The 21,076-nt window shown below is 40.5% G+C and overlaps 1 protein-coding gene and 1 long non-coding RNA gene across 2 annotated transcripts; one reads left to right on the forward strand and one right to left on the reverse strand.

Annotated features, from left to right (window-relative positions):
• The first annotated feature begins 6,918 nt into the window (after window positions 1-6,918).
• On the forward strand, window positions 6,919-12,202 carry LOC115234829 (eukaryotic translation initiation factor 5B-like). Its single transcript, XM_029806178.1, has 2 exons — window positions 6,919-7,096; window positions 10,885-12,202. Exons 1-2 carry the CDS (start codon window positions 6,950-6,952, stop codon window positions 10,990-10,992), a joined length of 255 nt encoding a protein of 84 aa, XP_029662038.1. The 5' UTR covers window positions 6,919-6,949; the 3' UTR covers window positions 10,993-12,202.
• A 1,876-nt stretch (window positions 12,203-14,078) lies between these two features.
• Window positions 14,079-20,846, reverse strand: LOC115234830. The gene is made up of 2 exons (XR_003883957.1): window positions 19,405-20,846; window positions 14,079-16,692 (listed from the first exon to the last, which is right to left on the reverse strand). It is a non-coding gene; the product is annotated as an uncharacterized LOC115234830 (long non-coding RNA).
• Window positions 20,847-21,076: the final 230 nt, after the last annotated feature.

Genomic DNA, 21,076 nt, shown 5'->3' on the forward strand with positions numbered 1-21,076 from the left:
TAACGGCGTCCAAAAGCGCCGACGACGCGCACGGTTAGAGCCGCTAACTCTCGTCGCACACGAACTATAAAGCCTTCTAAATTGGTGCGGGCTACGAAAATAGACTTCCGGTTCCCGTCTCGCGCGCGCGCGCGAGCGTGTTCTCTCGGCGAGACGCGCGCCGCGCCTCGCCTCGCGACATGCCGCGTCTGCTATCTAGTATGCCAAGAACGATTCCCTCCCCCTCGTTCCGTCTATATCTCGTCGCACACGCTCGCGAGAGATATGGCCACGCTATAGTCGGGCCGCGAAAGCTACACGTAAATATTGCACCTGCGAAAATAATTCCAATTTGCGAAAAAGACATGGAAGAGACTGTTGCTTTGCCGCATCAAGATTTATGATGATGTATAAACCCACGTGTATTAGATAACGATATCTATATGGAGGAGAAGAAAATTACAAAGGAATAGATTTTACAGTCTAGCTATAGCTAGATGTAAATTAAGCTTGGAAATACAATGTCGGTATTCATCGGGAATAAATGAAAATTTGAGCTTTATGTGAATATTCTTTCATTATAGATATATATCTTTCATAATAGATATTTTGTATGTGGATAAGTAACAATATCTACATGATAGATGACAAAGAAATGCCTACTATAATCAGTTAGAAAGAAGAGATTATACATAAATATATTTCACATGATAGTAATTCCGATATGCAGGATAGCTCGAAAATAGGGGTCATGTACTTTGTGTCAATATATTCCTAGATAAGATGGTTATATAATACATATCAATACGATAGGTGACAAAGAAATACAATATTATATAGTCAAACTGTTAGATATGAAAATGTTACACACGTATTATGTACGTATGTGTATATATAATAAGTGAAAATAATTGTAATATAAATTTTATGTGAGAGGAAGGAGATCTTTGTGAAAAATGAAAAATGAAAAATGTTGTCTTTAAAAAAATCTTCGATAGAGTCATGTATAGCCGAGTTATAATATAATCAAACTGCAAAAGTTGCAAAGTTGCAGGAATGTTTAATCTTTTTTATATGTATCAATATTTCTTCATCACGTGCATCTCGTATATAACGTTCTACGTACAACACGCATACACACATGATTATAAATTATAATACACACCCGCTATACAGTCGAGTCGCGAAAGCTGTATCTCGTACTTGCGGAATAAATAATTCCGTCATATTTGAACATGCACATGTCGCAGATAATGATCTTTGCATCGCCACGTGGATCTTGCGGCGACATGACATACATACACATAGATGCAACTTATGTAATTTAATGTTTTTCGCAGAATGAAGCTAGTCCCTTCGACTAGGCGATGCAATTCGTATCTCTGTGGCAGTTGCATCTCCCATTTCGTGCCGAGAAAGGATCGGCCTTCGAATAGCGTGCGCACTTTTGTGCCAAGGTCGAGGCTCGCTATACTTCTTTCTAAGAATTCCTCTCTTCTTTCTTTGTTGTAGGTAATTTCTAAGCTGTTCTCAAATTATCTCTCTGCGACATTTTAATTTTTCGTAGGAATTGTTTTCCCACACATTTTAGCTTTTTTCGTAAAAACTGTTCTTAGAAAATTATATATTTAATTGAGAACTTTCTCCGCAGCCGTATATTGGATCACGACTCTGATGATTGCTTGAAAACGCGAAAACGAGAATGATAAATGAAAAAATATACAAATTTATATACAAATTTGCGTCATGCAACTGCTTTCAAGATTTTATTTTAATGGAAAACGTATTTTATATTAACTACTCTTGTGATAACAGCAAACTAATATTAGACTAGTGTTGCCGAATGGCAATATTATTAAATTAATCAACACTTTATATTATTTTAATAGCATATAAAAAAATTAATATATTTCTCGCGCATTATTTTTGAATGATAAATCCTTTGACGAGATTCGGATGAGATTTCAAAATTATTCGACTTTGCACGTGCAGCCAGACGTAAAATCGTAAAAGCTATTGATGTGTACTTCAAATGCAATGAACATATCGATAAGCATATGGTAATGGTACAGCGAGGACTTATCGGAGAAACTGCAACGAAGGAGTGGGTGTCGGCACGAACAGTTAGATAGTTTAGCATCGGAAGACGAGCGGAGATAAGGCATGTGCACGCTTTTCCGTTTCATCTTCGTCGTCGCCATCGCCCGACCCCGCAGGGCTCTTCTTCGCCCACGTGGCGCAGCGCGAGAGAGATCCTCGTGTCGTCTCTCCAACACTTAGAACGAGATAAATCTAAAGTGGACGGTGTATGTCCGGGCCCACGCGTCTCGCATCCAGGCCCGTTTGAATTTAAGCGAGAGACAGAGAGAGAGAGAGAGAGAGAGAGACAACGAAATACCTATCTGTCGCTCTTGCCTCCTCTCGCGTTCTATTGAAACGTTAGTCGTAAAAGGTAAAGCGCGCCGATAACATTCGTAATGGCTTCCGTAATTTCAGGAGACGAGAGCCGAGTTATATCTGCGCGCGGCGGCGACCAGATTTTTAAGCTGTAAAGCTGTTAAGCCCCTTGCGGACTCGGGATAATCCCTATTTTTTTCAGAGAAAAGAAATGATAGGCTTTTAATGCGCCACAGTCGAAGAGTATCTAAATACCGTAGCGGAAAAGTCTTTCGATTCAGTCGTCAAAATTATTTTTTTATTTTTAAAATATATGGAAATTTTTAGCGATAATTAAAAATTGTATCGCTTGCGAATATCACGATCAAAATGATATTTATCTATGAAACTTTAGTCGAACGTTTGTGACCTCGGGACTTCCGAAATTCTTAGTAACAGGAACGAAAGAAACAACAGTCGTAAAACACGTCGCGTAATGTTATATATACATCTGAGAGACGAAAAATGAGAAGATGGACGGTACGAAATTAGCGGTCAGTCCTTCGACAGTCTCGACAGACTTTATCTTAAAACCTCGAGCGGTTAAGAGAAAGAGAGAGCAGAGCCCAGAAGAGAGGATTGTGAAGAAAAGCGAAGGAAGGGCGGAGAAGGTCGAGACGGAGGACGAACAAGGTTCGTTTGCCCGCCTGCACACGTGCACCTATATGGTAATTCCTTTCGGTCGCGGCCGAGTGTCGAGAATTTGACGACGGGGATACGCCATAAAAATACGCCCGACCCGCCAGAAGAGTATATCGAGGAACATGCACGGCACGGGTGAACGGACGATCGTATATCCTTTTTTTCGCGTCGGAGCTGATTAACTGGAGAGAGAGACAACGAAATACCTATCTGTCGCTCTTGCCTCCTCTCGCGTTCTATTGAAACGTTAGTCGTAAAAGGTAAAGCGCGCCGATAACATTCGTAATGGCTTCCGTAATTTCAGGAGACGAGAGCCGAGTTATATCTGCGCGCGGCGGCGACCAGATTTTTAAGCTGTAAAGCTGTTAAGCCCCTTGCGGACTCGGGATAATCCCTATTTTTTTCAGAGAAAAGAAATGATAGGCTTTTAATGCGCCACAGTCGAAGAGTATCTAAATACCGTAGCGGAAAAGTCTTTCGATTCAGTCGTCAAAATTATTTTTTTATTTTTAAAATATATGGAAATTTTTAGCGATAATTAAAAATTGTATCGCTTGCGAATATCACGATCAAAATGATATTTATCTATGAAACTTTAGTCGAACGTTTGTGACCTCGGGACTTCCGAAATTCTTAGTAACAGGAACGAAAGAAACAACAGTCGTAAAACACGTCGCGTAATGTTATATATACATCTGAGAGACGAAAAATGAGAAGATGGACGGTACGAAATTAGCGGTCAGTCCTTCGACAGTCTCGACAGACTTTATCTTAAAACCTCGAGCGGTTAAGAGAAAGAGAGAGCAGAGCCCACAAGAGAGGATTGTGAAGAAAAGCGAAGGAAGGGCGGAGAAGGTCGAGACGGAGGACGAACAAGGTTCGTTTGCCCGCCTGCACACGTGCACCTATATGGTAATTCCTTTCGGTCGCGGCCGAGTGTCGAGAATTTGACGACGGGGATACGCCATAAAAATACGCCCGACCCGCCAGAAGAGTATATCGAGGAACATGCACGGCACGGGTGAACGGACGATCGTATATCCTTTTTTTCGCGTCGGAGCTGATTAACTGCAACACGCGCAATATTTCTCGCGCGTCCATGTATATTTTTCATTTTTCAGTATCGCCTTTAATTATTACACTTGAATATAATTTACACGAAAGTGAAAAAATATGCATTCCAAGATGACACGGTGAGCGGTAAACAAAAATTCATTTTGGTCTATCTTAACGTTGGCAAAATTAAATAACAAAACATGAATTGTTGTATGTATACGGATTTCAAGAATAATTAGACATGGATGCATATTTCCAACAACAGCTTTTTCTACGTTCAATATACAGTAACTCGAGAAATTGATCGAGTATTCCGAAAATTCCAAAAAAATTATAGTAAAAAATATATTTTGTATTTTTGTTTTCTCTAATGATATGCAAGTATAAAAATCTCTTTTTACGTACTTTGTTTTTTTTTCCTTTCTCCTTTTTATTTTATTAAAAACTTGGATAAATTTTTTAAAACATTTGATTAATTTCGTAACTGTGTATATAATTTTTAAATTTCTTTCCAACCATTCATATCACTAAAATTATAGAAAATTTTATTTAAAATCAACTGAAAAAAATTATAGTTGTAGGAAATCTAAAAGAAGCGCGATTAATCTGGATAGCTTGTATTTGTTTATCAATATTTTATATTTTATGACATATATACATTTGCGTTATTTTGTCGTTTAAAAGCGTTGAAAAGCGTTGCCCCTCGGCTATTGAACATTGGCGGGGATACCGGGTGTCTCGTTCGACTAGCCGCGCGGTTGAACGAACGTATCGCTGCTCTCTTGGCGTAGGTTTCAGGATACAACATCGGCCGGTCATTGTCCACCTAACGATAACGTTACTTACTCGCTTCGTGACTGTATGCGATTCGCGATCTGTATCGATTATATCAGCTTTGTTTCATCAACCGCAATTTTCAACATCTTTCTATTTTGCAGCGATTAAGAGAAAAGCTTTCAAAATAAAATATTTGTACTAAACTATGGTTTTCTTTATGGTTCCTCCACTCTTTTTGCTTCAAATATCATACATATGTATACATAATTAATATAGTTACGATACGGGATAAACATTACATAATATGGATAAAGTTCCGAATAGGTGAACCCTCCGATTTTTTTGAAACTACACTATTTTTTGTATTTTTTCGCGTCAGTGTTTTGCGCGATAATAGACATTTACAAATTATAATTATATCGCCGACAAGGGAGAGAGGGAGAGAGAAATTTGCGAAAAGTACGAATTTTTTTAATCACGACTGGTCGCGCTTGCAAATTCTCTGAACGCAATCGCGTTTATCCAGGTTTGTCGCCCACTTTGCGCTACTCCCGCTCCCGCAACCGCAGGTGTGTCGGAGCAACATTTTTTTTTTTTTTTTTTTTTTTTTTTTTTTTTTTTTTTTTTTTTTTTTTTTTCGCAAAAACGAGAAAAGGATAGGTAAAGTAAACAGCTGGCTCATTTTTGAATGAAACTCTTATCCTTTTCTCTCTCTCTCTCTCTCTCTCTCTCTCTCTCTCTCTCTCTCTCTCTCTCCCCCTCTCTTTTAATATATCGCGCACATATACATGTATGTGTATATATACATACATACACATACATGGGTTTTGGTCTCGTACGTGCTCGGGCCAAGGGCCATGTACACGCCGTGATCTCTCTCTCTCTCTCTCTCTCTCTCTCTCTCTCTCTCTCTCTCTCTCTCTCTCTCTCTCTCTCTCTCTCTCTCTCTCTCTCTCTCTCTCTCTCTCTCTCTCTCTCTCTCTCTCTCTCTCTCTCTCTCTCTCTCTCTCTCTCTCTCTCTCTCTCTCTCTCTCTCTCTCTCTCTCTCTCTCTCTCTCTCTCTCTCTCTCTCTCTCTCTCTCTCTCTCTCTCTCTCTCTCTCTCTCTCTCTCTCTCTCTCTCTCTCTCTCTCTCTCTCTCTCTCTCCCCCACTCTCTTAAAATATTTCGCGCATTATTGCCTTAATACTCGGGATAATCGGGATTAAAATTTGACTGAAAATCCCGACAAGCGGTCGTTAAATCTTTGGCGGGATATTCGCAAACATCCTGTGACATCGGTCAACTTACTATGTCGATCTACGTATATGAGAAGAAGGGGTGAAGGGAGAGAGAGGGAGATATCTCGCCTATCTACTTGGTTCACCGATTTTCGCTGATATTCTCGACGAAAATGCGTACCCACGTCTCGGTTGTGGGGCAGGCACGGCACGGCACGGCACGGCAGTGCTACTCAGGTATACTCGGCTGTCTCGACTTCCGGTCGCGGTAAAGGTGTGCCTAGGCGTAGAGTTATACCCACGCGACCAGACACAGACGATCGATGGCGAAAAAAAAAAAAAAAAGAAAAAAGAAAAAGTCGCGCTACCATAAGCTTCGTTATGTCGCGGAGAGACCTGTTTCGGTAGATCGTGCCTTTAAATCACGTTCGGCCATTCGGTACGATGCTAAATCAAGTGTACGCACACGTGAATGAAGTAGCATCGTATTACTGGGGGATAGGGAGCAAAAATGACAGCAGGCTTTCGGATCCCTTCGATTTCAATTGTTTCGTTGAGACCATAAATCTAAAAATGATTCATTGTTTTTGCATTGGGAAATTTTCTTTTCTTTATATATATTATATTATACGAAATAAAACAACTTTTTTTAAGAAATGTATTATTTCGAAATCTTTTGGTTCTTGTTTTCCAGCGTATGTATAATAGAGCTTTTCTTTTATATAAATTATAAATTGTTACTTGTACGTAAAATTCATATTAAATATGTATAACACACACATATAATGTAAATATTTATTGCTATCGTTCAATTTATCATTTCAGTTTGTTGATTTGGGCATGGTAACTAGCATAGAGTACAATCATAAGTCTGTGGAATCGGCCAGGAAAGGTCAAGAGGTTTGCATCAAAATTGAGCCTGTACCGGGAGAAGCGCCGAAAATGTTTGGTCGTCACTTTGAAGCGAAAGACTTTCTCGTCAGCAAGGTAAGTGCATTAGCTATCAGTTTGTCAATCTATTTACTTTAAATACAAAAAGAAATTATAAGATGTAATTATATAATTTGAAAGAACAAATTTTTCAACTTTCAAAGTCGAACGTCGTCATATAAATTATAGAAAAATAAATGCACCAATTTTGCATGCGTCTCGTTAGTAATCAATTCAACCTTAATTATAATTAAATTTGTTATACATTGTTAAATCGATAAATTTTAAGCTTGATGATTTGAATTATTTTACACACGTTGAATCGCATATTATTTTACTTGCGTTAAACCACGCAAAACTGAGAAACGCGTTTTCGCCTTGACGCGAATTCGACTTGTTAGTATGCGAGACCTAGATCGAAAAAGGAAGATGAACATCCGGCGGCGATCGCCCGTCCGCCGTCGGCTTCCGGCCTTCGTAGAAGCTCGCTATCTTCTCCCCTCGTTCTCTTCCCTCTCCCTCTACTTTCTACTCTTTTTTCTTTTTCGTCTTCTTCCTTCAGGCCGGAATATCGACTACAAATCGACGAGAGAATCGGCCCTGCGCTCCTTCGGAAACTTCATTCTAACGCTCGTACAAAATCCTTTACTTCGATAATTATCATACATATACACATACACACGTATGCTCATTCAGTAACGATTTATTATTTGAATCATACAGAGTAACGTGTCTGTATGGACTGAAATATAATATCACAGTTTTATCTTATCTCTTTTAATATCTCGATACGTTTTAAGCTTTAATAGATATCACATAAATTTAGTAAAGTATTGATGTTTTGGAATCTATACAATATGATTCAATTTAAGAAAATTAAAGAATTTATATAAGAGTTTTAATTATATCACTTTGTAATATGTGTGTGTAAAGCTTTTATTTTTCATATTCTATTATTAATCGCAGCGATGCCTTTACGGCTTCGCCGTAAGAAAAAGAGTGGGAAAGTTTATGCAAATAGGCATATCTTTTCAAACATTTAGATAAAACGAATGTAGATGTTTAATCGTAAAATAATATTAATGAATATAATATTATAGATTATAGAACAAAAAAAATAGAGATAAGAATTTGAAAATTTCATTTCATAAATCTAAAAAAAAAGTTTATGTATAAAATATATTAATTAATGCAAAGATTACATTAATATGTAAGGATGAATAAAGATCTAAAATGGGGGGCTGAATGGATCATATTTCAATTACTCCATCGCCGTTACATTATTCTCGAGGAAATGTGCGTAAAGACTGTTGCGATCGTTAATTAAGACGGATGTTTCGTAGGCTTCTTCCCCTGTGGGAAACTCTACCGGGCATCTTTTCTTCGGCGTACAAACCGACGTCTCATCTTCATTCTTTCTTCCTCCTCCCTTCTCTCGTCCCTCCTTACTTCTCCCCCTCCACCACCCTTCCATGTTTTCCTTCTTCTTTCCACGAGTCTGTTCTATCGTTGTGCTTCAAACATCTTCCTGTGCTTTGGTAGGCAAGCGGAAGTCGTCGTTACCGTTTGGTTCGTGGAATCAGTTCCGGAAGTATCTTGTTCCCACGATGATTCTCTCGAAGCCGTTGTTCCGCCGACGTGTCGACTCGTACTTGAAGCGAAGCAAACGCTTTTGCTTTTGTTCGCTTAAAAATGTTTCAAACAGATACGAGGCGAGAAATCACGAATAAAGTGGTGCTGACGCATTAATTTTTTCACTTTAACGTATGAGAGATGAATATATAAAAGAGTATTTTCTGCATTACAGCTAAAACTTGTGCTTCTATAAACAAGAGTTTATCAGAAACGAAAAATATAAGCAGTAAATACAAATCAATCTCCAATTAAATAACTGTAGTATCTCCAATAACTGTGTATCTGAAATTAAATAATTGTGTAGCTTATAAAGTCATCTGGACAGTGTGATGATATTTATAGGAAAATATTACAGACTATATGTAGGAAAAATAATTTATACGTACAGAATATATCAAGATAGAAACGCTTGGTAGTAAAAACTATATAAAGTCCATTTTAAACTACAATTCACAACAGAATTTAAGATGGAGTTTTATTTACGTTTTGTGTGCCATGTATTTTGATCCGATATATATATATATATATATACTTGTATTCTGATTCCTTAAAACTGTTTTTCATATTACATGACATATAAAATTGTAAAAAAAATTCTGTCATACGAATTATGGATCGTCTAAAGTGAGCTTAAAATATGAAGAAAATGTAGGATATGTTTTTTGCTTCATACTTGTAGTTTGAAACACAAATGTTTTCACTCCTGCTTTCAGCATAGAACATTTGCTTCGCTTGTTTTGCATCAGGCATAATATTTCTCGGCTTACTTTCCTCGCCGCATCTCTCGAAGATGCGTTTATTTATTCGAACACGGAAATAGTTCGTTCTCAATCTTGGCGCGAGGAAACGAAGAAAGTGGATCACGGAAATTTGCGTGAAACATCTTAACGGCGCTGCAAATGTTCTTGCTCTCAAAAATTTCATCATTTATAAAACCGATAGTTTTCGAAGGAATATTAGCATCTCCTTTTTTTCCTCTCTCTCTCTCTCTCTCTCTTTCTCTCTTTCTCGTCAATCGATTCGGCACGATCGCGCGATCTTATCGTGCTTTTTCATCACAGAGGCCGAAATTGCATAATAACATCCGAGAGACGCGTAATCGCCATCACGGATTTCGCGTGAAAAAGTTAAATCTTTAAATTAGTTTTGCGCCTCGCGTCGTCTGTGAAATTTTTTATGATTACCGCGAACTGTTGTATATTCAACGTTCCGCGTACTTTACGAGCGGTAATACGGACGTAGGTGGGGAAACGTGGAAAAGGGAAGGAGGGAGCGAAGTGAAGAGCGAAAAAGAGAGAGATGGTAAAGCGGTACCGTAGAGAGAACAGAGGAAACAGAGAGTCAGAGAGAGAGAGAGAGAGAGAGAGAGAGAGACAGAGAGGCAATGGGTACGGGAAGAGGAGAGAAGGAGCGAGAAGGGGCGTGGCGGGAGGCAGGCGTCCTCAATAGCCGCGTAAAACCACCATTGTGACCGATCCATGAATGAAACGGGACTTCCGGCCGGGAGTGGGGGCGGAAACAGTTGTGAAGCGTTACGTTTCCGACTGGTGTACGCGCGCGCGCTTGTGCACTTCTCTATTTGCGAAAAGCGTCACACGTGAAAATTACCCACGGTGCCGGCCGGCACACGTTAAAAAGACACGCACGCTTCGAAAACGCCGCAGCTGCCGCGATTACCGCCAGAGTTGTTGCTTTATCGAGATTTCCCCTTCAACACATTGCCTGCCACCACGTCACATGAATGACGCTTGTGTTTCTGTTATACATAAGTTGCGTCATTCGATTATGTAACATGTGACGCTACATTTTTTCCCTTAAAGCGCTCATGGATGAGTGGTGCCTACAATCTACTCTCGATTATATTCGCGCTCGAATTATCTCCGATTTACGGATTATACACAAGAATTTTCAAGTAATTTTTATAGCGTTCCTAAATACTACCTAAATATCCGCGACGTTACGGGACGCTCTCAAAGAGAAATAGGAAATAAAATTATAATATAAAATATAAGAATAAAAATGCTTTTATTAATAAAATAAGTGTTTATACGTATAAGTTAAAATGCATAAATTTCCGTCTTAATCTACCGTTTCAGTTCCTTTTTAAATAAAATGATGATCTACGACATATGTCGTAGATTTTGTAGTATCCGATAACGATTTTGATGATAACACGATTAACTACAGCGCCATTTTTCAAACTGTTACAGATAAGCCGGCAGAGCATAGACGCGTGCAAGGAGTACTTTAGAGACGATCTGTTGAAAACCGATTGGCAGCTCATGGTGGAACTGAAAAAACTCTTCCAGATACTCTAGGATATGATGAAGATTACGGCAACGACATTATCCTAGGACCTCTTGCTTTTCCGGCGCCTATTCGGCAGAAAGATCGGATCGTCAATGAGTTCCACGATATCGCGAATCCAAACGGACGTCTCCTGCATAGTCGTCGAGTCGTCCCGATCATCACAAGGATATTATAAAATATGCATCTACAATATGACGTACGCTGGAACTTATTCTCCTTCCAATTTCGAATCGACGCTTCTTCCATCCTTCCATGCTTCCGCCGAAAGTATCCGGCGTTTAGACTTATGTTGAAGAACATGCCACAAAAAAGGATGCGAGGTCAAACTCGCCTATGTCCTAGAAAACGCGTGCTCGATTCGCAAAGTCTCGAAGACGATCGATGAAGGAGATGCGATTGTTGGATTCGGCAATTGCATTCGGAATATTTACATTTACAGAGTATCGCGAAACAGTAGACTCTCGTATTCTATCGACGACGAGAATGAAGGAAAGGTAAAGCCAGTCGCATCGGAGACGAAGCTTCTTGGAAATGCGCGATCGCGAAAAGGAGAGAGTCACTCCGGATGGAATGTGTGTGTCGTGGGTGGCAACGACGTTGTAGATACGTGGAAAAGCGGAGATACAGAAAGAGGAGAGAAAAAGAGGAGGAGAGAGAACGAAAAAACACTGTAATGAAAACTCTAATGAATGAAAGAATCGTACGAGAACCTTATGTGTTTTGTATATGTAATCTTTGTATAAGACAAGCAAAGTATATACTGCGACCGGAAAATAAAGACTACGTGCTTTCGCACAAAAAGGAAATAAAAAAAGGTACTTTGTTTATATATATATATATATTCTCTCATATATATATATATATATGCGCCGATGCTCTCATTCATTATTGTGCCATTCTTGGTCTCCGGATATCACTCCCGATCAAGTTTTCATCGTTTCACTCAAGACATATATCTGATATGCTCGCAATTATCAGTAAGTATATCCCCTCATGTTTTAAAAATAAATTCTATATATTTTCGTGAGAAGACTTTTTTACAATGATATATTGTACTGCAGATATTGTGCAATAGTTTATCAAACTCGAATTTGTCTTCAAACGGCCGTCTCCCAATTTTGATGCGATTTGATGAGTTTGTAAAACAAATGAAAATCTTTAAGGAAATGAAATTCTTGACAAGAAAAGTATAATTTTGTTGTAATGTCTGATCAGAAACGCAAAGATGAAAAATATGTTTCCTTTCTATAGAACAAGTTTACACACAGGAAAGAAAAATATTTCCACAAAAATAAACATCTTGTTTTGACATTCGCGAGAACGGAAAAGCAAACATTTCAGGAATAAGACATAAATAATTTAATAAGCAGTCTTATATAAAATAAAGATAATTTTTGTCTCTATTCTTTCACAATGACAACATAACCGACGTTTATATTTATTTAAATATCCGCGCCCTGCTATCCACTGAAAACTATCGAAACCAAATGTGCGTAAATGGAAAAATCGAACAGAATTCTTTTTAGGAAAAAATTCATAAATTTAAGGATCCTTTTTCCGCTTCTTGAATTTTGATCGCATGTTCCTTTATATTATTAAGACATTCGGCAATACACCCCGATCGTGGGAACACGCGTTTTTAATTGGCCGAGAGTGGCAATAACGCCGGAAAGAAACTCGAGAAATAAATCGACGACGACGAGAAAGATGACGACGATGACGTGTAACGTTACGCAGTGTCGTAGATCGCGTATCATTCTCAAATTCTTCAGAACTCTCACCCTCCTCTTTTTTTTTTTTACGCCGCCGGAAGTGACAATAATAGGATCTTGCAGGCGTGCAAGATCGATTGTGTGCGCGGAATCGAGAAACACGTCTTCGTAGTCGCTGCAACTCGAAACATATTCGTTTACGTAAGTCATATAAGTTTTAATCGGATTTACCGATACGATTCCGTCTCCGTCGCTCTCTTACGCTTATTATTTCACATCGATACGTGCTTGCCTTTCCTCTGTTTTCTCTCCTTCCGAACAGCATTCCAAGTTGCCTATGTATAATTGTCGAAGGATACAAACCATCGGTCAATGCAAACGAATGATAACGTGAGATAAATTTTAACGTATGCTCGAATGCCCATCAACTTGGGTAATAAAGGTGACTTTGGCGAATAAGGAAGATGTCGCAATATATAATCGATTATCTATATATAGAAAAAGATATTTTTGTCATCTATTTGCATTCTTAAAGCTAAATTGTTTCAGTACAAAATTGAAACAATTTTTTATTATCTTTATTATATTTTTATTATTACACTATCTATTCGGTTATTGACCCTCTTTTTTATATACAGTGATTCACGAAATAAAATAAAAAATATTTTGAAAAAATTTCAAATTCTTTAAAAAAAATATCTTACAGATGTATATCTATATTATTTTTCTTACGATAACAAATTGTAAAAATGTCATTTTATATGTGTCGAGTGTTTTTTCTCTTTATATGTAAATTACATATATCTCGCTGGTACGATGTAGTTTATATACTCGATCAATTAGCAATTGCTAATTTTTACATCATTTGCGTAAACTCGTGCGTCGGAAGATCGACGATTAAGGTTCTCGAGTTGTTCGAGTCCGTCGCTAGTCGAAGTCGGAAAATATATGTCGTGTCCTTGCTGGGAGCAAGCGAGAACGCGCGCGCGAATCGGCAGGCCGCGCTCAATAAACGCGCACGTCATTTTTCGAGTCATTCATGCATCTGCAGGTTGTCCTCGCGCCTCTCTCCGACTGTGCGTGACGTGCGGTGCGACGCACTGTGTTGGTGCAACTGCATGCGCACGTGCGTGCTCGCGCATTCATCGTACACATCTGCACGGCCATTTACGTGAAATCGAATGATTTACAAGCTGCATCGCGATGCGACGTCATCGATCGAGTCTTTGCTAACGTTAACGTTAAAACCGATACCTTATCCGGGGCAATTCTTGAAAATATGATAAAAATGTGACCTTAGTAGTCACAGTTTGAAATCATTATTATATCCGAAGAGAATCCGTACCTTTATGCTATAAAAAAAAAAAACAAGAATATAATTATTTATAGATAAACAATATGCGATGTCCGTGAAATAAACGGCAAAATTTAGAAGCGCGTAGTCGACTCTATTCGAGGATGAAAAGAGGCCAGAGATATTTATCGTTAATTTCTAATAATAGAAACATATCTTATTATCGTTTTTTGAAATTGCAACGCTGTACAATAATTAAATATTTAATGTTGCGATATAACATTCTCAATGAAAACATAATAAAAGTAGGTCTCAAAATATAAGAAAATGTGAGAGAGAGAGGGAAGCGAGTAGGAAATATATAATTGTGAAAACGAGGGTAACATTTCGCCACTGCTATTCCGAGTACACTAATTTCTTTATATCGCCCGAATGACTTACTTAATTAGAGACAATTAACCTTGCAATTACTGAAAGCAATGGCGCAGGAAAATATAGAGAGGAAAACGAGGAAAGAATTTAAAAGTTTTCAATGAAATCATCGAAAAGAACATTTTTCTTAAAGACATTTCAAAATGTTCGTATTTTAAATTTTAACACGTTTCGAGTTATACTATGAATGCATTTAGTTTTGGAATTTAAAATTCGACTTGAAATCTCAAACGTTAGAGACAAAAATTACGCATCATCAATTACAAAGATGTTTAAATTTAAATTCTAAAAAGTCGCTATTCATTAATCCATTACCATGACCTGACTCTGAGAATTGGAGAAAAGAAAAGAAATACAAAAACTTGGAAAAGAGCCAACAAAGTCTCGCTCGATCGCAAAAGGGATTTTTACGGATGAATGGGCGTGAATTGCGACAGACTTAGGGTCTGTCCACGAAAAATCCCATCACGGGCTCCGTTGTATTTCACGTAAAGTAAAACTTTCAATGCGAATGCGACTGTTGGTCGACTCATTGAGGACGTGCTGTTAGCGTGCTATGAAAGAAGAATGACGTTGAGGGTGGGGGAGCAGAGGATGATATACGCGCGATTCTATCGAGCAAGACGGAGAGGGAAACCAAGAGGAGAGAAAGAGAGGGGACCGAACGGGAGGGGAAACGTTTCCACACCGGATATCCTCTCGAGGGAAGCGGTGCACGCGATTCGCATCGCCGCCACGCCCGTGTGGCGTGTAGATATAAACGTCGTCGCTCGTATTACTAACAGTATAAATGGCCGAGAAAAGACAACCGAGGCTGCGTCGATTGGATTGTTCAGCCAACGCGAGTTACTTGTCTCGTGTCGAGTGTCGAGCCCCAATGCGAAATGACATGAGCAAATTGGGCAAATATCTCTCTTTTTTAGTGCTCTGCATGATATTTTAATCGTATGATTATCCGATAATAAGGCGGAAATAAATTCCATATTTTGATTATTTCCGTATGGCTAATAGATATAGATAATGGTATTTTGCGAGATAATTCACATACGATATCTCTCTATTAGAATACTAATGTGGAAACTGAACTGAAAAATCGACCGTAAAATCGACATGTATTTTGACAAGTTTCCATCTATTTCTGATTAAATCGAGTTACGAATGCTTGTTGTTATTATCTGAATGGATAGATTAATAGATCCGCTCTTCGTCGAGAAGATGACGTATAAATCGATCGATTGTCAGCTGCCTTGTAACACTGCGTTTTTTATATTAATCCTCTCGACATTTATGTGTATGTATGTTTCGGAGAAATGAGTGAGATACTTGAATGAGTCTCGTGATGAACATTCCCCGTACTGTCGGTCGAATCACCAATCGACCGATGAATATCATGGCAGCGAGGAAGTGCCTTTTGCCGCTTCTCGGAACAAAGTACGTCATATTTTGCCTCCGGTTGCAACGCCGTCGTTATTCCGCGACGATTCGATTCGACGCAAGCGAATTCATCGAAATGCATTTTTTTTGCGATATTAGATCTTAGATGCGATAAACACTGACGACATATATTAATTAATAATCCGTATTTTCATCGGAGAGAAATGTTATCAACAATCGTACAAACACTATTGAGGAGTATTACAGATAGTTGCTCCCCTCTTTTGCTTACTTTTTTTCTCACTCTCTTCACTTCCAAGAATATCCCGAATAGATTCTGAGTATTCATCATGACTCACAACCAGAATCGACTGTTCGACTGTTCAACTTCAATCTAAAGCGTTTGATATGTGCGAAAGATTGAACGTAAGGTCAAAAAAATCAGACAGCTGATAGTAAATTAATGATAAATATATATTTCGTATTTTTTCAACCACAACAGTCATGTTGCATAAATATTCAATATGATACATACGGCTTGAGTATGCTTGAAATAAACATAGAAAATGAAATGAAATGATGAATGTGGGACAGTAGCGGATACGAAATATAGTATTGCAAAAAAACTTTTTAACGACAGCGATAATCTTTAGGGGTGCAGTTCTTTTTCAACTTTTGTACCCCACGGCCACTTTTGGACAGGTGCGCGCCTCCGTGTTAAATTCGCAAAGACCATAGAGTGTAGTGTAACTTAAACTAATGCTCCGTGAGGGACCTTGAGTATCTCCCTATATATGTGTACATACGTGATACGTGTACGATACAACGTTCTCGCCCGTATTACCTTATTAGATAAGCCAAGGCGCTCCCCTCAAGTATGTACGTCCTGTTACTCTCTGAAAAAGATTCATTCAATTTTATCTTTTTTTACGTCGAAAGATGCTTCATTTTTATTAAAAATCATTATTATTCCGAGAATTGCAATATTAGACTATTTGGTATTGACTGATGTTTTTAATATTTTTGTAAATACTTTGCTTAATCCGAAAAGTTTAATGTTATAACTGCAATTGTATACGCTTATAATCCCCATGAATTTGTTTGGAAAACTACTAGATCGTAATTTTGCAAACTGTGCACATTCTTTCTCGTAAAACGCAGAACGATAAAATTCACGCGCGTGTTTTGCTCGCAACAGGATTTCCAATAAATCATGATGCAAATTATGAATGAACGTCTTCAACCTCTATAGGTGTATATTATCAGGGGTTTATCAGGGGTTCTCCAGCGATCGTCATCGACGATATACGTTTCCTCGTTTAATCTCCATATTATTTTCTTTTATTACGATAAAAAATCTGATGAAGCGAAATTGTTGCTTATATAAAATAAACTTATTTGAGTTATTGCGTTAGTTTCTGATTTATCGACATAGTCATTTTTCATACAACTAATTATGTGAACTGGACGGGCCCAACTTTTATAAATTATAATTCTTATATAAGGTTGTGAATATATTAATAATTATATTATTAACACATTAAAATGTGACTTGTAATTCATAATTATTAACATATAAAGTAGAGAAAAGCATATCGAGAAAGAAACATAATATCGCTGGAATTGCGTTTATGGTTTTATCGTAAAAAGGACGAAAAGGACATATCGCTTTTACTCTATTCTCTCTCTCTTTCTCTCTCTTGCCGTTTGCCTAGGCGGGTATATAGGAGGAGCAACGCGCCTACAAACATATATTTAATACACACACGGCACCTCCGTACGACATATCCGCAAGCAAATGGAACGAGCGTAGAATGTTGCGGCAGGAGAGGAGGAGCGAGGTCGGGGCCGGGGGCGAGGAGATAGAGGATAGAGAGAGGAGATCGAAGGGAGAGCGAGCGACGGTTCATAAAGGGCGACGAGTGTGAGAAGGACGAAAGAGGATGTAGTCGGCGGACGTTTACGAAGAGAACCGAGTCGCTCCGACATGTGGGAGAGCCAGATACTACTATACGCGCCGCAGGCCGCAGAATCGGTGTGTTACAACGTTCGATCACCTGAACGGATACACCCATTCTACTATTGCCATGCTCCCCTCGACAACTTCGCTCGACTACTGTCTTTTAAACAATTAATAATTATTACGCGCATGCAAGCGCAAACGAAAACTTGCATCGCGAGGATCAAATTCTTTTTAGTCCGTATTTTGGTAAAAAAAGAAAAAAGCAAAACACAGAATTAAATGACGCGCAAGATTTATTATTAAGTGTGTCATGGGGGGAGAGATTTTTTCAATCGCGATAGAATATAAAGCAAAATAAATAGATGGTATAAAATGTAAATATATATTTTACATATAAATAAACATACATGCGTATATGTATATCGAGTATGATAAAATGACGACAGAGAAATTTATAACAGCAAAGCGAAATATACTTGTTCTCTCTCTCATTTCTACAAAAGTTCGAAAGCCCACGTGGTATCGCGGCTCCGCGAGTCGGCCCTGGCCGCACAATACGAGCATGAATGAAGTATCGTGTCTGACTCGTCAAGTATAGGAGGACGCGGGGCTGGGCTGGAGAGAAGGGAGAAGGATCGCAAGCGTCACGGTACCTCGATGCACGAGACACGCGTGTGGGTGTATTGCGAGCGCGCGCGTGCGCGCACGCGCGAGCGAGAGAACGTGAGTGCGACGTGTAAGTACTGCTCCTCGCGCATACGCGCCTTTCAATGCGAGAGAGGGCGGCGCATGCGCGCCCCGTTTACGGAGGAAGCGAGAGAGAGAGAGAGAGAGAGAGAGGAGAAGCGAGCGAGACAGAGACAGAGACAAAGCGCCGCTTGAGCTGTTTGTATGCGAGTAAAACTGCTCCTCGCGCATACGCGCCTTTCAATGCGAGAGAGGGCGGCGCATGCGCGCCCCGTTTACGGAGGAAGCGAGAGAGAGAGAGAGAGAGAGGAGAAGCGAGCGAGACAGAGACAGAGACAAAGCGCCGCTTGAGCTGTTTGTATGCGAGTAAAATTTACACCGTCGCAGCAGCGCCGTGCGCCATCCGGTCGTTCCAGAAAGCTTGGGGGCGATCACCACTCTGCTGGACAAAAAGAGAGAGAAAGAGAGAAAGATAAACGGTGGCATGTCCGCTGTGTTTGTGGAGAGAGCCGTCGCGTCGTATTGCGTACGATACTTTGTATAAACGCATTTTGTGGAAGCCACAGGACGCGATACGCGATACATTGGACATTACACGAGCGTCCTGTCATTCGTCGCGGTAGCATCTGCCGAACACGTCCCGTCGCATGTACCTCGCGACGACGGAAAGACCATCGTGTTGTCGGATCGTGTGCGTTATACGGTGACAAATTTTTACGCGAGTATGAGCCTCCTATGGTAAAAAATCTTTCTCCCGTGACCATCGATGTATTACGCCGACGAATGTGACGCGAGCCGTAAAGGAGGTTAGGAAACGTCACGTCACGTCACGTCACGTCACGTCACGTCACGTCACGTCACGACGGCTGAACGGGACGAAAGGAGGTGCGAGTATATCGGATAGCGGAAAAGAATCCAAGCGGATAATTTGGGAAATAGATTCGCTAAAGAATATTACTCGAAAGATCAAGAGGAAAGAAAGATCCGATCCGACCAGTGGCCCCGTCGACGAGATAATACGCGCCTGACTCGCACTCGCCACGAGCTGTACACCGGCATGGCTGCCGAGGCCAGCTGAACTTTTGCTTCTCTCTCGCACACGAAACTCAACTCTATCGTCTCCCTCGCGTACGCTCGGCTGAGTGAGCGAACGCGCGTACAAGACGCGTGCGCGCGCGAGATCGTTCCCTCTACGTCCTCTTTGCTCCTCTTCACTGCTCGCCCTTCGACCAACTCCCCTGACGGTCTTTCTTTTCTGTCTCTTTTCACTTCCTTCCACTCTTTGCCCGCTCATAATCCCACCATTCTCGTCTCAACGACGCGAGAGACGAGGAAAGAGAGAGAACGCGCACACTATCGCACAAATATATATCACCCGGTATTTCAGAGAGACACGCGCGTGTGTTCCTCTTACGTGTGTGCGTGCGGGTGTGTATGTGTAATACACATTAGTGCGACCCGGAGGCTCGCCATTCGGGAGAACCAGCGGAGGCGCAAACTCCTACATCGTTCGCCAACCCGATCTATCTATCTGTTGAGAAGGCACGATATCGTATCTATCCCTCCCCCTGTTCTTCGCCAAAAAATCGTCACTGCCGTCATTCGCGCGTGTCGTCATTAAAGACGCGTTACGGTGATACGTTGGGAAAATAGCTCCGGTTCAAAGACGGAGGAAAGTTTTCGTAAAAGAAACGAGCGCGAAATAAATACTGCGAGCAAATATTGTTTACCGTCGTCGGAGCGACGACAATGGAGACGTATGAGTGAAAGGAATTTCGGATACCGTCAACAATCTACAAATCGGACGAAGGGTATCGGTGCACCTGTCGTCATCGACGGCGTCGACGACGCGCTACTGTTCGTAACGGAAGAGAGCGAAGCATCCCTCGGCGCGGTCGGTCGAAAGAGTCAACGCCTCGAAGAGAGAGGGAAAGGACATTGAGGAGAAAAGGTCGCCGAGAGGGTGGAAGGATGCGCGACGAGGAGTGCGGCCGTCACGACATACTCCCGCTTGGCGTTTTTTTACGGAGACCAACGCGGTTATCCGAGATGCGAGCCGCGTGACACGAATGCGGGAGCGCGAGAGAAAGGTTAGCCAGAAACACGGGGGGTGAGAGAGTCGGATTGGAAAAGAGACAGAGAGAGAGACGCAAGCGCGAGAGAGCGTATCCGGCCCATGCGTACAAACGTACGTACGTACGTGCGTGCGTGCATGGTGCGTGCATGCGTGCGACGAGGACGGAACGAGAGTGGCTATTTCTGTGGGGCATATAGGGGCCGTCCGTATAAAATAAGCAGTGAATGAAGGAGCCTGTTTACTGGCAGACAGCCTACGCGAGATTCAGTCGGCTCTCTTTCTCCTTTCCCTCTCTTTTCTCTCTCTCCCTCTATCTCTCTTTCTCTTTCCGACTCTCTCCCCACTTTAATCTCTGTGTATCTCCTTCTCTCTCTTTCCCCTGTACTTTTATCTCTCTCACGCTCCACTGTCCGTCTCTGTCTCGCGCGTTGGTAGTAACAGTGCGATTTCTCTCCCTCTCGCTCAGGAGCGAGCGCGGACGAGCTCTGCGGAAAAGGGAGGGAGAGAGAGAGAGAGAGAGAAAGAGAGAGAAGAGCATATCGAGAGCGCGTCG

The sequence above is a fragment of the Formica exsecta genome, unplaced genomic scaffold, assembly GCF_003651465.1.
Source record: "Formica exsecta isolate Colony F162 unplaced genomic scaffold, ASM365146v1 scaffold21, whole genome shotgun sequence".
Classification (NCBI taxonomy): domain Eukaryota; kingdom Metazoa; phylum Arthropoda; class Insecta; order Hymenoptera; family Formicidae; genus Formica; species Formica exsecta.

Excerpts from the sequence above, each read along its gene's own strand:
- LOC115234829 (XM_029806178.1), top strand. The coding sequence starts at position 6,950 with ATGGTAACTAGCATAGAGTACAATCATAAGTCTGTGGAATCGGCCAGG. Across the intron at positions 7,097-10,884 it reads AAGACTTTCTCGTCAGCAAG|ATAAGCCGGCAGAGCATAGA; the intron begins GTAAGTGCATTA and ends AAACTGTTACAG.